The 17,694-nt window shown below is 36.2% G+C and overlaps 1 protein-coding gene across 1 annotated transcript in view; it reads right to left on the bottom strand.

Moving 5' to 3' along the window:
* VWA8 (von Willebrand factor A domain containing 8) overlaps nt 1–17,694 on the bottom strand; it is a 194,234-nt gene that overhangs the window by 80,428 nt on the left and 96,112 nt on the right. The window contains exons 22-25 of the mRNA XM_084284039.1: nt 9,158–9,233; nt 8,342–8,477; nt 6,866–6,985; nt 4,884–5,089 (exon numbers count right to left, since the gene is read on the bottom strand). Of these exons, the coding sequence (XP_084140165.1) occupies nt 4,884–5,089; nt 6,866–6,985; nt 8,342–8,477; nt 9,158–9,233 (538 nt within the window). The remainder of the gene's footprint in view (nt 1–4,883; nt 5,090–6,865; nt 6,986–8,341; nt 8,478–9,157; nt 9,234–17,694) is intronic.

The raw sequence follows: 17,694 nt of genomic DNA, 5'->3' as shown, positions 1-17,694 counted from the left end.
CCAAGAAAAAAGTAGTTTGCTGCTACAAACAGGGAATCTTACATTATTCTGTACATGTTAAGGTCTACAGTACTTCTACCATTATGCTTTGAAAGAGTGGTTAGGGATTGGAATGGGATGCCCAGGGAAGTGGTGGCGTCACTGCCCCTGGGGGTGTTCAAGGAAAGGTTGGACGTGGTGCTTAGGGACACGGGTGACATTGGTAGTAGGGGGATGGTTGGACCAGATGATCTTGGAGGTCTTTTCCAACCTTAATGATTCTACAAAAAGAAAGCAACAATCTGCCTGGTATGTTATAGTCCAGATAGCAGATCCAGATTATAGTCTTATAATGAGTCCAAATTATTATTTTTTTAGATGTCTACCTTGTGTTTCCACTACCATTCACCTCTGCATGTATTCCAGTGAGTTCAGATACCCGTGCTGCCATCAACACCCTAAAGGCCCATCCTGCTCCCATGCCACCAACAGATCTCCCCCTACTAATTCCTCCATGCCCTTGGCTTCTTCCTGCATCCCAGTGCCTTTTCACTGAATGCTGCCAGCTCTGCCTGTGTCTCCTCATTTGTCCTGTCAGCGGGACAAGAAGCAACACATTTATGGCTCATCCTGAGCAACATCCATGCTAATTGATTAACTAGTGCTCATGTGTTTGGTGGGCATCATCTACTGCCAAGCAACTGTTCCCTGCCTTTTCATTCACAGGGAAGGGACACTAATTTCAGTCTGTTCCTCATTGTCATATAGCTACTGATTCTGATTAAATCAGCAGAAACCTCATTATCTTTGAAAACTGGTAACTGAGATTCTCTGTGGTTGGCCAAAAGGATAAAAGGTTATTGGTTTGTGTGTGTAGGGCATCAAGGAAAGAAAAGGATAAAAAATGATTTGATAAGCCTAGTTTCCATTTGAGATTAGATGAATAAAAAAAGATACTAAGCACCTACTATCTTAGTACAAAAGCTTACTGGAGAGGCCTAAAAACCAGATGATTAGTAGGCTTCAGGGCCAGAAGGTACCTTGGACATTTACGGCTCCAAAACTGTTATTCTAGTGCCTCCTAATAGAAAGCAACCTCAGATACAAACAAGAAAGAAAGCAGATCAGAAGAAGTCCAAAAAAATATTAAATTGAGAAAAATCTTAGTAGAAAACCCATTTCCATTTTATTTGGACTAAATGGATGGATTGGGATGTTGCCTGACCAATGTCTACCAGGGACACTGGGTGACGCTGGACTCTGTAAAACAACATAAAACAGATTTAGTGAAAGTCTGTAGCTTAGATAGCCCAGAAACAGCCACAGCATACAACACCAGCGGTTATGGGCAGCATATGGAGTAAACTCAGAGCTTCTGGGTTTGCCCGTAAGCCACTGCTAGCATAAGTACTTCTGACATTTGACACAAGCTGACAATTACAGGTGAATGAGGCAAAATATATTAAGGCTGGTTACTATCTAGAGCTGCAAGACCCAAATTCTCTACACAATCAGCAGGAAGAAATAGATGCAACAGCAAATCAGGCAGCTGCAGAAGAACAACTTCTTCATGCCTGCAATTACAAGTCTTCAAATCAGTTTGGTATCTAAAAAAACCCACCCCTATTCTTAAGAAAAAGTTAATACAGAGGCAACTTAACTCTGAATGCAATGTCTAAGCTACAACTAATTTGCTATAGGTTCCCTATTTGCGTAATCATTATGGGAAGATGCCCTTGCAACTACGCTGTAGACACAATGCTGTATGTTGAAGACCACAATTAATCAGAATGGAGATTAGCAAAATAATTACGTGTTGGTGTTAATCAGAATATTCTCTTAATTGACTAGCCCTAATGCTAAGATGCTCTCTCAGATAACAATAATCAACAGCAATTTTTTCTCTGAAACATCCAGCTCTGTTTTGCAGATGCAGAAAACACTAACATTATGTGAAAGGAACCAACACAACAGTAAAAAGAGAGTGGGGCTGTGGAACTGCTGGAAGGGAAACTGTTTAACATCATGACTAACTTCCCTCCTTCCTTCCTAAGGACCAGCGATTTCATTGACTCATTTCCCTCCTTCCTCTCTCTTCTCTACCTGAAGACCTAACAGCTTCTTACTTTGGAATAACCATTATGTTTATATTCATTGTTTACATTTGGCTACTCCCAGCCTTTTTATTATTCAGACTGAAAAACAAGTGACAGTAAACAAAATGTTGCAGCCTTTCAAAGAGACTGGGATCTTGAAAACAAATGCTACAGAAGGAACCAAAGCTGCATGTTGGGGATTTATTTGGATATTTAAACTTGACCTTGAAGGAGGTAAAAACCAGCAGACAGGAAACTTCCCCAGTGATCCGTGCCCAATGCCCAGTTTGAAGTGACCACATTAATCTATGTAAGTGAAGGAGATGGAAGCAGAGAGTAATTGGCCTTAAGACAACCAGCAGTGCAGCTCTGGTCTTCAACTGTATGCTGTTCACACCCAAAGAAAAAAAAAAGAATTAAGTCTTCATGTTTCAGCATCAGTTGGTAACAGAATACAGTGCAACCTTAGATTATCTGGAGACAGAAGATGAAAGAAGGAAGGAGGAAGGAGGGAAGGAAGGAAGGAACTGCCAAAGCATGCAACAGAGGGGAGCTCATTTATCAAAAAACCTAAAACGTCAGCTTTTCAGCAGCACGGGAATTGTTTCTCAAGACTAGGTTTTCCACTTCCATTTCAAATGTAACTCTGCATTTAAAGACATAAGCAGTATTTCTAACATGGTACATGTTCCTGTCGGTTTAGTAAGCAAATACCTATCAATTGCTATTGTATCCTAATAAAGTATTTTGCTTACACAGTTATTTGGATGGATTATTCAACTTTTTGGTTTGAATTTTGTTAATCCTTTGTACAAATTTATAAAGATAGCTACTATGGTATTAGTAATGCACAGTGAATCAGTTTACTTTGTCTCAAGACCTCACTGAACCCTAGACATGAGACAAGACAAAAATCTCTTCTCCCCAGAAATTGAAATGGACTGAAGATTTTTAAAAGTACCATTTCTAAGCTCCAGGATCTAAATGTCTGTATATATGGGGAAATGTGTATGAATACCATAGAATCATGGAAGGATTTAGGTTCAAAGGGACCTTAAGGATCATCTAGTTCCAACCCCCTGCCATGGGCAGGGGCATTTTCGACTAGATAAGGTTGCCTAAAACCCTAGCCAATGTGGCCTTAAACACCTCCTGGGATGGGGCATCCACACCTTATCTGGGCTACCTGTTCCAGTGCCTCACCACCTTCTGAGTAATGATTTTCTTCCCTGAAGACTTATCACTGATCTCCACCTTGACACTGAGCTGTTGACTGCAACTCTTTGAGTAGAACCATCCATCTAATTCCTTATCCAACAAGTGGTCCATCCATCAAATCTATGCCTGTTCATCTTAGTGACAAGAATGCTGTGTGAGACAGTATCAAATGCTTTGCACAAGTCCAGGCAGACATCAGTTGCTCATCCACCAATAATGTAACCCCACTGTAGAAGGCTACCAGACTTGTCAAGTACACTTTGCCCTTAGTGAAGCCGTGATTTCTTTCACCAGTCATCTCCGTTTTCCACGTCTTAGCAGTTTCCAAGAGGACCTGCTCCATGATCTTGCCAGGCACAGAGGTGAGACTGACTGACCTGTAATTTCCAGGGTCTTCCTTTTTTGCCTTTTTAATAGTAGGGGTTATGCTTCCCGTTTTCTAGTCACTGGAAAATGGACTGCCACAAATTTTCGCTATGACAAGTAGTGGCTTAGCAGCTTCATCTGCCAGTTCCCTCAGGACCCTTGGATGAACCTCATTAGATCCCACGGACTTGTCCACCTTCAGGCTCCTTAGATGGCCTCAAACCTGATCTTTTCCTACAGTGGGTTCTTCATTCTGCCAGTTTCTGCCTTTGAATTTTGAGAGTTTGGTAGAGTGGCTAGAGTAAAGACTGAGGCAAAAAAAGTTGTCAAGTACCTCAGTCTTCTCTGTACGTTGTTAACAAATATACAAAATCATCATTCAACACTATTTTACCAATGTTAAACACAGAAACAGGAGGTTGAAGAATTTAGGAGAAATTATTTTCTAATTGTACTAAATACATTAATTTTTCCACCAAGCTTTTTTAAATCTGCTATTTAGTAATTCAAGAAATACTCCATAAATTGATAATTTATCTACTTTATGATTATAAACAGAAAATAAAAGCATTACTATTTAAAAGATCATTAAGATATTTTACATTTCAAATACTTCAGATAAAAACTATCCTTCAATTTATAAAGATACAAGTCAGAATCTACCATAAACTTAAAAAAAAACATCATTGCATAAGAAGTTATGATTTTGCACTTAAAAGTGTGTGTAGGAAGCAATCATGGTTCCTATGTACCTGTTTGCTAAGTCATTATCCAGGCAACATTTTCTTTAGACAAATTCCATTTGTGTTATATTCCTGTTGTGCAACAGGGTATTGTTTTGCCCTGGGAAATTATTAAAACCAAAAATTCCATAGCAGCATAGCAAGTCAACAGCTGCATTTTTCTTGAAGTATACTATGCTGAATAGGTAATTTTATAATGTAGGCTATTATGAAGTTGCATACTGTGTTCACTTGAACATTTTCCTCACATCAAACATTGTTGAATAACAGAAACACAGATTTTTTGTATATCTACAAATAATCACACAGAAAAAATATTTGCTTGTATACATTTACCCTGAACACCTGAATGCGATTATTACTTCAAAATGCAAAACTTTTCTTAAAAATTAAATAGAAATTAATGAACAGTAATGGCATATTTTTCTAAAGCCTACAAGTATTAAAATCCTAAAAGTCAGTAAGATCTGATGTACTGTACCTGTAAATGCTTTACAATATTCACAACTTCTCTAGTTGAATAGGGATAATTAATAATTCCTTGGTCAGCTAAACTCCTTAGTTCTCCAAAAGCAGCTACCAGTTTCTGAAGAATTGGCTCAGGAACATCAGGACCATATTGTCTGAGCATAGCAAGTTCAGACTGTGGCTTGGGATTATCAACAGCATGGCAACTAAAAATATCCCCTAAAAGAAAAAAAGCATACGTTTAAATAGTTTATAAAGGACAGAATCAAAACAGCTCCTATAAAATTCATAAAGAACCATAAATGGAAAGGCAACATATCAAGAGGATGCTGAATACCTGCTTGTTAAAACAGAATAAAATAAGACAAAAAACATTTGGAAAAAAGTGAAGGATGAACTTGCTATAAAGAACACTGAGATTCCAAGAAACATAGAGATCTCTCCTACTATTTAATGAAGGTGATCACAAGGGAGAAATTAACTTTTAGAAGAAACACAAATTGAAAGCAGAACAGAATAAAAAAAAAAAAAAAAAAGGAAAGAAACGTCTAAAGAAAGAGTAATACAGGTTGAATGGGACCAGTTTGTGAACACCCTCAAAACACCACAGCATGCAGGGAAATCTTTACATTCAGGAATACTATAATGTTGTGAGGTCTAGAGGAAATACTGGATTTGTCTTTTCCTCTCTGCCTACCTTGAAGTACTGTAAGAAATATGGCAAGCTGTCTTCCACATACATTTGCATTACATTGGTCCCAATCATATAATCTATAAAATTGAGGGTATTTGTAAAGAGTCATTTAACAATCACACAAAACAGGGTTTAAAGAGTCAATATATGGAGGGAGATTAGGTCATGGAAAAGAAATAGGCTCTAATAAAAGCATCTTGGGTCAATATAATTTGGTGAAATTGAGAGCCAATGGATTTCTGCTATGGAATGCCCATTCACTGGGAACTGCATCTGAAAAACAAACAGCTATCACACAGAACTAAGCTTGCTCCTGTCTTTTTTTTTTTTTTTTTTTTTTTTTTTTGAGTACATTATTATTTCTTGCAGCCAGAGCTAACAGATAAAGACATGCAGATTAAGGTGCCTGCACATAATTTTGACAATGATTCTAGGCAGTGGAGTCTGCAGGGCAATTCACACTGCCAAAGCTTTGCCAGAGGCCTACTTAGACTAACACTGGACTATACCTTACTAAAAAACAGTGAATTGTTCATTGTTCACCCTTAGGAAACACGAATTCTTTCTTTCTTTTGCTGTGAGATGAAGCTGTGGGGAATCTTTGCTGATACACAGGATTTTCAGTAACTACCTGGAGGTTTTTTTTATTTGTTTATTTTTTATAAAGTAAGACTGCTGCTGGTATGAAAAACTTTGACATGAAATTTGGACAGGATTACCTAAAACTCTGTAAATTTCAGCATCTTGTCAAATATTTATTAAGGCCTATCATACAAAGCCATGAGTATGGAGAAGCCAATGAAGATTAAGAAGCAGGTAGCAATAGTACTAACACTATAAAAGACAATAGCCTCCATCTTTAGAGGGAGAGAAAAGTACTATCCATCAGGCTCCCCTGTCTTGTACCGAAGAGGACAGAACTTGGCCAGTGGCTTTTTTGATATGGGAAAGAAAACACTGAGCAATCATGTTAACCACCAATATCAGCTATCAACTGCTTACAGATCATATTGTTGCTATATTTGTACACGATATATGCTAATTAACTTTTTTTTTTTTTTTCATCTGTCTGTTTTCTGTGTTTGTCCTGATCCCATATAACAATTTTAGTTGTACACAGATGACCACGTATAGTTGTTCACTTCAGGGCAAGTTCTGTAATCTCACCCTAAGCATCTTATGTAAAACAAAACATTAACATGCATAAGGAACCTCTGTCCCCATGAAATCTAATGAAATAAAGATAGTCATTCAATTAATCAATTCTAATTAACAATCAGCATTTAATATGAATCACTTACCTAATGTGCCAAAGAAGTCATTACCCAAGAAAGGAAATCCAGGTCTATTTGCTAGAACTATCATTCTAAAATCAGGATGAATTACTATTACGTTTTCTCTCCCCTCTACATGAGCACGATCTAGAAAAGAGATAAAATGCATTAGTTGTACATTTAATCTTAGTGATTATCAGTGAATTAGAAGAAGTTAGTTAGAAGAATTATTCTTTGAATTACAAGAATAGTTACTAAAAATGCTCAACAGCTTCTTAGCAAGTCATTAAACTATGAGTGTTCTGAGTTTCATTCTAAAATTTCATAATTTGTTTCATGAAAATTTAACTAAATTATTTCACTTACGAAAAAAAAGCATCAGCTATTATTGACTAGTTTTGGGGTGGGAGACACCTATGCTGTTTATATCTCATTTGACCAAAATGCCAAGAAAAAGGGTTAATAAAATATGTTTTATGTATGTATAACATTATCCCATCTGGGAACACAGGACCAAAAGTCCTCCTGAATATTATATAAATCTGTGAGAAGCCAAAGGCACATGATGTCATGTGCCTGAAGACTCTGTTTCACCAGAATGAGTCAGACTGCCTTCTCTTCTTCCCTGCCAACATGTCTCCATTGGTACATGAGCTTTGGGAATCCTTTTATCTCCTCTGCAAAACTACAATAATAACTGAAACTGACTAGCCAGTTATTTAAAAAATAGGCCCACCTACAGCTTACAATCACAAGCAAAACCGATGTTGTGCCACATGAGTGCTGAATGGATTGCTCCACTCATATTTAAACTATACATATTACCAAAACTACAGTGTCTACTAAGTTCAAGATGACATTTTAAACAGGGCCTTTCTCTGAAAAAAATGTAAAAAGAAATTTAGTTCTTGTGAATTAAACCCCACCAAATTATGAAGTATCCCTGACTTGCAGGATGTCTTTAAATAGTAAAAGCACATAGAGTATTTTACTAGATGAAACCTTTAAACATTCAACCTTAGGCATAGTCTCATTTTACTACCAGATCTGGTCAAGTTATACCCCTACTATCCAGATGGGTATAATCAAGATCATAATTTTGTCAAACAGATCTGTATTTCTTACGGTGAATAGGAAGTGGGAAGTGGAGAGGTCAGTTTATAACTGTTGGGACTTTTTTTTTGTTTTAATTCCTGAGAATTCCATTCATGAAAATGCTAATTTAATAAAACCTTTGTGGTTACTGCAAAAGCAGTTTTAGTTAGGAAAAGAAAAAAAAAGAAAAGAAAAAGGAAAAAAGAAAAGAAAAGACACCTCTTATTTTAAATAGTTCTTTAGAGAAAAAAGAAAGTCACCATAATTTCTTTAATTGCTAACCTTTTTATCATCAAGCACTTTTTCCATTTGGACTCCTCTGAGGCTTTACTTAGCAATGTAATTGCTGAAAAACAGCAACACGTTACCTTTTACTGTAAGTGATGAAATTGTTTTCTATCTACTTACTGGCAACAATTCGCCTTCCATCTGACAAAACCATTTCTCCACTTTCTACTAAGGTTTTTAAGATACAGGTAACATTCGTTGGTGCCTTGTCTGCCTCATCAATTACCAAAATATGTCCAAACTTCACTGCTTTTACCTGGAAGATAAAGAATCAAATCAGCACAACCCTCCAAAAATAGCTGTGAGAAAGTGCATTACTGGTATCTCTGACAGTAGTTGCAAAATGCCAGTGGCAGTGAGAGAAGGGGAGGCAGAACAGGGCTAAGATATGACCGAACGGCAGCAGAGACAGAAGAGGAAGCAGGTGAGACAAGAAAGGTAGGTGTTTCTTCAGGATATGGACGGAAAGGATCGCACTAGGGAGGCTACCAAGGAGCCTGACTGAGAGTAGAAGTGCTGAACAAGAAGTCCGTAGCAGTTTGCATCTAGGCTGACAACATAAAGCTGAAAAGAACTGAAGAAGAACTGCAAGAGCTGTTTGGAGTCCAACTTTGCAGGCTGGCGTGAGACATTTTTACATGCTCCAAAAGAAGAAGGGAAATGCCACTGTACCAGTTAGAATGTGTCGGGTTGACACTAACTAAATTACTTTCCACATTCATTTTGTGTATGTGCAGACCTCAGAGACCCTTGTCCTATTTGGCAATTGTCACATGGCAAACATAACCAAAGCAAAAGTTAATAAAACGTTACCACATGTACTGGCTATTCCATACAAATAATCAAATCACCAAGAATTTTCTTATTTGAAAAGCCAGCATATTTAAATACTTGTTTATACAATTTCAAATATGCAATTCAAATGTTACTACTGACCAGTGGTGAATCTTCATATATAATAAGACCATCTTTAACTGAAGGCTGCAGGGTAAGGCTTTGTACAGTTGTATCCCTGAAATGTGGAAAAACAGAGAGTATTAATTTAAATACACAGGCATTTGAGTTATAGTAAAGTACAAAATGACTAAATGAGAAACTGAAAATAAATACACTGAAAAGTGAATTTGTATCTTTTGCACGTAGGCAAATTACTACTGCTACTACTATTTCCAGTTAAACATAGTTCAACTCTCATATTCACGACAAACAGGGAAATCTACCCTGAACTAAACAGGAATTTGCAGTATCATAGTCAAACCATTAATGTTTTAGTTGCTCTTCTCCACGTGACAAACCACCACGAAAAGAATAAGACTAAAAATACTTCTGTGGAATTCTAAAAATCAACTATTTTTAGTTCAATCTAAACCACACCAGATGGAATTGTTTTTACTAGCACTTGCTACGCTTTGTATCATGAACAGTGTAAGGTCTTAGATGGGACAGAGGCTATAGTATAATAGGTTAGTATTTCTTTTTGAAGTTTTATTTTTCTTTGAGTTGCTCAAATGGTTTTTACCTTCAATCTTCAAATAGATTAATTAAAATCTGTAAGTAGAATATTCCTTTTTTTTCATTATCATCATCTATTTCAACCACCACTGAATGTACAAATAAATGAAAAACTGTTGCAATTCAGAATGATCCAGTAGCAGGTATCGCCACACTGGATTTGCCTGTATACCTTGTAATACCTTGTTAAAATAAATAAATAAATAAATAAATATATTCTGATAAGCTCCACAGGTATGGGAAATCAAACACCGTAGTGTTTGCAGTAAACTATTAAATGGTCAGCTTCCAATTTCAGTCTGAAACTGACAGCATAACACGCAAATTTCCTCTACTTGAAACTGTCATCAGGATTTCTACCCCTACCAACTGGTATTTCCTTGTTTAGCTTTAAACTCATGACTGATTTTTCTCAATGTCTCCTATGCATGGCAATAAAACATAGGACAGGAACAGAGATTTTTTAATATTTGCCTCTTCATCTGAACTTTAATCCAGGAGAGAAAAGGTTGAAAGTTAAAACTACCTCTGCTTTAAGTAATAAAATCATATACCTCAACTCCATCAACTGTGGCCTCTCACAAGCAACAAAACTCCCTCAAAATACACTCAAATACATACTGTACTCATATGCAGTAAATGCAGCTTTGCAAGTATTTTTAAAACCACTAAAATAAGCTGTAGTACGAATCTATTATCCTAGAAATCCTATTATGGAAGTAAAAACAAAGCTTCCACTATCATCCTTTGTGTCTGCTCATTTCTACATTGGGTAGAGAAATCATTAAGAAAAGAAACAGCAACAGAACAACCTTTGTTTCTTGAACACAGATTACTTAGGGACTAATTTCTCAGGTTGCATCCATCAGTCTGCCTCTGTTAACAGTTGCAACTTCTGCCTATGCAGAAGCAACTCTGTGGGTTCAAGCCTATACAGTTACAGATGCGTAAGACTTTAACAATGTGTAAACCAAACATAAATTGTTAGGATGATCTCATTCTTTAGGAAAGACAGAACTGACCATACCTTTGGGTGAAATAAACACTAGAAAGTTTACCATTTCCTTAAGGCCTAGTATAAAAGCTACATAAATCAGTAAAAATTGTGGAAGGAATCAAGATGAAAGAACAACTGAAATCCCAAATCCAATTTCTAACTTTTTTTCTGTGGTTACTTATCCATGGCTACCTCTTTTCCTCTGCCTTGGTCTTGTTCAGCACTAGTATTTTAACAAAATATTTCAGGAAATTTACAATGTATTGTAAAAGCTAAATACCTACCCCAAGACGAATTCCTTTAGTTTGATGGTATAAGTGAATGCAAAACTCCAGTATGTACTTTGGATGTTACATTCAGCCAATGTATATAAGAATGATTTTACTTGGGTTAATACAGGTAAATATTCCTTTCAGAATCGTAAGCTATGCAATTCGTTTCCATTATTTCTGTTCTTCAGAAACCTAACTAAACAGGGTAAAAATGGCTAAAAATAACTGCATTGCCTCCTTGAACTTTGTTTCTTAAATTTCCACTTTGTGATGAATTAAGTAAACGTAAAGACACTGAAAGACAATAATAAAAATATGCTACATCTGAAGTATTTTTGAACTATATGGCATGCAGATTTTCCGAAGTGTAAAATACGTCTGGCACTCAAAACATCAGACTGTAGAATTTCACTCCCACAGGAAACGTCTGAAAACTCTATTTCACATTTACTTATTAATATTACCATCTTAGTATTAACTAGGCTCTAACAAAGACGCGAATACAAAACCCTCATAATGTCATCACATTTGGCACCCACGACGAAAATAGTTCTGACACACAGAAGCACAACTGTGGGAATGCAGAAGTGGGTGAGAAAAACTGTCTGACATATCGTCATCCTGCTCAACTGAACTGATTTATTTTCTCCTGATTGTAAAAGAAAAATACGAAAAACTCACTAATGTCTTTCCTAAGAACGTATTTTTATCTTGCAAACCCTGCCCACAAACTCTCTGTAAGAAAAAAGGAAGGAAAGATCTAGTACCCAAACCCAGCAACTCGTGACACTACCATTCAATTCACAGCAGCATTTCTGAGACTTCTTTTGACTTTTGTTGTTGTTGTTTATTGGCTCACATCACTGCCTTTTACTTTTTGTTACTGGTGCATTATATAGCCCAAAGGCAGATTTTTCAGAGGTCTACAGATTTACTCAATACATACTGCTTTTTGACAGTTATTATTTCTTTGACAGCAATACCTTCTTTCCAGGGAAGAACTATGAGACATGCCAGGAGAAATTTCCATCGACCACAGAAAACAAGGGAACAGCAGATGTGAGGGAAGTGACAATCCTGCTAGACTTTAACCCAGCCTTACAAAACAATGCAAGCTAGAGAGGGACATTCTTATTGTAGTATACTCATTTTTTGTTATTGGTGAGATCATGCCTCAAGGAATTATGAACTTCCATTCATACTTTGAATAGAGGCCAAACAGATGGCAGTGACTATGGATGAGAGTGTATATATACATATACTTAAAAAAAAAAATTACAAATGAAAAAAATGTATTTTTTAATCTTCCCAAGACTGAACCAAAACTACTGTCCACCCAGGTTACACTCATACAATTTCTTAATGCTAACCTGGCCTGTAGTTCAAACAATTAGAGTATAGGAGACTCAATATTCCTCTTTCCCTGAGATCTGTTCTAGTTTATCTTTAGTTTATCTTCTACCTGGCTGAAAGATCATTCTTTAGAGAAATGAGATCAATGCATTAAATTCTTCAGTAAGAAGGCTAGTGGTATCCAACTTAAGAAAAGGAAAATGTATTGCACTTCTTTGTTTTAAAATGTGAACTCCCAAGAAGGCTTCTGCCCACATATGGGTCATGCTATTAGAACCTCAGCTAACATTACCAACATCTGTATTCACTGGAATTACTCCGTTTTGACAAGTGCTGAAGAAGCCTGCCCTGGCTTTTTTATGCACTTACTGAGGCAGAAAGAGTAAGAGAATATCTCTGAAAGGTAACCTTGTGTTTTTAGAGCTGGTGCTCATTGTAACAAATTTAGATAAATAAGATTGAGGATTAACCTATCTTTTATTCTCCAAGAGAAACTTTACAGTGTTCAGTTGGAATGAAGAATCAGAGAACCAGAATACATGTTCTAATAATTGGTGCTCTTTTTGTCTAAGATGTATATATCCATCTAATTATCTACCTACGTACATGTAGATACAGCTATCTATCTTCTCAAGTACGTTTTAAACAGACCTGAATACATCCAGCTGACGTGACCTAATGTTATGAGTATTCAAAAAATAATTAGGCCAAGAGCCATCTGAAGTTAACTGCTTAGCTAATCTACTCATGGATTACTATGATGAAGAGCAAGCAATCTCCATGACTTTGATATGTATGAATTCTATTTCTTTAGCCAACAGAGAATATCATTGCATGACATGACAACTAAGTTCAGGCAATTCTGAAACCCCTGAAAAGCCAACCAGCTTTCTCATTTCTTTGTTAGAATGATCCTTTAAAGACTTTTTACCTTTCTCTGCGTGAATGGATAATTACATCCCTAATTTTTTTTCTGTTAGACTATTATAACCACTCAGCAGGACATATATTTATTTAAAATCAAAAGAATTATTTGGAGTATAAAAGTACTTATTACTCAGTATAACTGTGGGTGGCAGAACAAAGGCCAAAGGGAATTATATGTTTAATTCAGGTTATATACTTAAATCAAGTTACAAAATCCATCTTTTAAAACAAGATGCAACATTTGCAACATAATGTGGTATAACAACAAAGTCATTCAGCCTAATTGCAAAATCCACAAAAGAAGAAACACGACACCCTACAGCTCCCCTTATTGTGTATAAGAATACATTTCACAGAGTATACTAGCTAGAAAAGCTAGAGAATGTTACTTCAGCTATAGAAGAAAATGAAACAACCTGGTTTTGTAACCTAAGTTACTTCTCCATAGCAGTCACACCGCAGGATATTCAAGCTGAATTCAATTCCTACAAAAAGATAAATGAGTAATTCTCTAACACCTGGAATCTGACAATAGCAGAACTAGTCAGAAAACTTATAAAAAGCTGACATTTGGAAAAAAAGACCAATGGCTTGCATGAACTTTTTTGTAAGCTTGGCATTGCAACACTGAAGGTGTAAAAAACAAAACACCCCCCCCCCCCCCAAAAAAAAAAAAAATACAACCAAACCAAACAAACAAAAAAACAAAGACACCTATTAAATGCTAGCCAGCACATTCAATGCTTTACAGCATAAATCTTTGCAACAACAACATGCCTTGTTATTGTGTGTTTCCAAACCTGAGCTGAATAAAAAATAAAGGATGCACTGGTTACTTTGTCCAACATGAAAAGAAAATACTCTACACATACAGATTCAGGTCTCAAATCATGAGGAATGATCACCCAGCCTTTTTTCTGTGTCTGTCAACATATAAAATACACACACATGCATGTCTTCACTGTGTTCAATGGATTCTTGTAACAAACAACTGCAGCTTAAGAGCACTTGCTTCAACAAAAGTTTTCTACAGAGATAGCTTCTCTGTGGTTGTTCACTTTTTTTAAAAGACCTGCACAGCCATATCAGCATTTAAATTTCTTACATAGTCCTATACTCTTTCAAGAGAAGAGGACCAAAAGTAATTCTGGGAACAAGTGCACTATCTAAGTGCTCTACGGTATTAGGCGCTCATCTGTGTCTTGGGTGAACTAAGTTACTACTTCTCGAAACAACTTTTTTTTTGTTTTTAATTTGAATTTAAAAAAAACGAAGTCAATAAAGCTGAAAGGGTAGTTTTAAATGATCTCAATAGGGGAAACAGGTAATTAGATTTTATACTGATTACGTGTGCCGAAAAAGAGAGAAAGAAAATTAACATCAAAAGATTAATGCACAGTTTGTAGTAAGTATTGCTTGTAGGGATACTATAAGCTCATTTTCCTATCCCAAACCTCTCCATTAATTTGATTGTTAAAGATCACAGTGAAATTACATTTATTTTGAAAAGGATAACGTATGTAAACTCAGTTAATTTTTGGAAGAAAAGATCATCAGATTACTGTAATTTATTAGAGAACTAAAAAAGGCACAGCACAAAGTGTAGTAGATGTTTAAAATGAACCACATACCACACTTTCAAATCATCAGTCACTAAAGCAAACAGTAACTTTGATGGGTAAGTTCTTTGAAATGAAATATAACATTAGGAAAACCAGAATAAGGTAGTGCGGTGTCTTCTAAAATAATAGCAAGATTATCAGATAACGAATTCTTATAGCAGTCAGCATCCTACTGACAGTAGTAAGACATCAAATTTAAAACAAAGGCAAACTGCTTTAGCCTAGATATATATTAATGCATAGAAAAGTGGAAAACAAGTTACCTGAATTTGTAAGAAAGGATATCACACAGAGAACTAAGACTTAATAGGGCTAATTTAAGGGCACAAACCTCGAAGCGAGCACGACATTTTCAAATGGATTTATTTCAAAGCTAAAGAAGAAGAAAACTTCATATATCCCCTAGTTTCATTAAAAGGTATCAAACCATACTTATAAGCAACTTTGACTTTTTTGACATTACAAAGAACAGCTCCCGTGCACTAAAAATCATTCCCTCTTTTAGTCCCATGAGTTTGTAAAGATTCCTATTTTCTTTTTGGGCAATAAACTGCTTCATATTTCACAAGCAAAAAAATAGAAATATATCTTGATATGCAGAAAGAGAAAGCTTGAACAAGAACTACTTGTTTTGTGCCTTCTGCATGGAGGCTCTGCGTAGCAGGAAATCCATTCATAACCCATCAATAAATTATTGATGTAGATTACACTGCAGCCTGCTCATGAAAAGCTTCTATTTCTGTAAGTGACCACAATGTTCTTTCCCAACTAAATGACTGCTCATCTACATACTGAAGACACCAGAGTTGAGGTTGACTGGTTTTACTTACTATGACTTCAGTGGCCGCCTCTGTGGTAGCTCAGAGGGGGCATCTAGTTCTCCCCCTTGTTGATAGTAACTAAGTTTCCATAGCAGTAGAAAGGACTGATAAGTTTTAATTTTCTTAAAGTTTTAATTTCCATATGGGAATGCCTGTGGCAGACACTCTGCAGAGATGGAGATGGTGAGCTGCAGTTTTTGTATTTCCATGGCTGATCAATGGCCGAGATAGCATGAAGCCAGCAAACACCTCAGAAAAATTTCTGCTAGTTATTTACGCTTATATCAAAACATTAAATAAATCTTCTAGAAGTTATCAAACTTAATCCCATTACAAAAAATGTTCTTATTTTTCTTGTTCTAAAAACAATGAAATCTGAAGCTGCTTCTTAATTACTTCAGTTCTAATTACTTTTTGATACTGCACATTTGGGTGTCAGCTAAGGACAACGCAAATGGACTCACCACATGGAATAACCACTGCCGGCTTAAGTAATTTTATGAAGACGTGATAAACTAAGTTTTAACTTCTTTCTTTTTTTCCTATTGAAGAATTTTGATTTAGCAGGAGAGGCTACTGCTACATAACTAGAATAAGAGATCAGTGGGGTCATCCAGCTACTACTTTGCAGAAATTGTTGGTAAATAACAGAGTCACAGAGTGGTTGAGGTTGGAAAGTCATCTTGTCCAACCCCTGTGGCTCAAGCAGGGCTCGTTGCCAAGGACATGTTCATACAGCTTTTGAGAATCTCAAAAATCAATGAATGTAATTTATACCAAACTTTACAAAGAAGGTACTAACACAGAAAAATGAAAATTGTGTCTTCTTGAACCAAGCAAATGTGCTGCTTGAAACACAGACCTTCTTTACACGTGATTTTTCTCAAAAATACTATCGGGAGAGAGGCTTTTGTTTGCTTGCTATTAGAGTAATTAGAAGCACAACTCATGTCAGATCATTTCAGAAGGTTCCTATTGCGAGTTGCTCTTTTGGCTACATGACTTAAATCCAATTCAACACCAGCAGAACAGAGGTGGTAGCTTTCACAGCTGTACATCAGATCTTCGGTTGACACTACATGATCTCCACAGAATTTCCCCAGTGCTACATAGCTGCCAAAAATAAAATTTCAGATGAGAACAAGTTATATGCCATTATTTCTTTTTCCCCTTTTCTTAATTTCATATATTAAAGACTAGGAGAATATTTAATGAACACTAAGATTAGACAACATATGACTTATGAAACATTGGAACGGGCTGCCCAGAGTAGCAGTTGAGTCACCATCCTTAGAGTTCTTCAAAAAACAGGCCCATGTAGTGTTTAGGGACATGGGTTAATGGTGGAGTTGGCAGTGCTAAGTTAAAAGTTGGGATAGATGATCTCAGAGGTCTTTTCCAACCTGAATGATTCTGTGACACCAAAAGCTTGATGTACATATTAATTCAAACATCTTGAGTACATAAAATCTAGCACTCCATCTATTATTCCAGCAGAAACAACTATAAAATGTATGTCACTGATTTTTCTTCACATTCCTTGTAAGAATCTAAGCTTTTGGGAAGCTTTATTTTAAAAGCCTCTTCATAATCCCAAACCAACCAAACAAAACATCTTGAGCCACAGATCAATCCTGCACTGGAAACAGAAGAGTGAATACTGTAGTTATATAATACCACACTAATCAGAAATAGTAACTGCAAGGAAAAGAAATCATTGTCACTGAAATTTTAAAAAGCAGCTTGACAGTAGGACTGAACTCCAAGCAGATGCATAACTTTAAATGACAGATAAAGGATACTGTACTCCAGCAAAACCATTCTTTATGTACTATTCGTTAGTAATTTGATCGTAAGAGAAGTAAAACTCATCTTTTTTTTTTTTTTTCTTTGATCACATCAAAGGAGCCAACAGTCTCAAGTCCACAGTACTTTCTTCTGATGCTTTTACACAGGAGAGCTTACATTT

Source organism: Netta rufina (genome assembly GCF_964035555.1).
Source record: "Netta rufina genome assembly, chromosome: 1".
NCBI lineage: Eukaryota > Metazoa > Chordata > Aves > Anseriformes > Anatidae > Netta > Netta rufina.
This window is presented reverse-complemented; position numbering and strand designations above follow the sequence as displayed.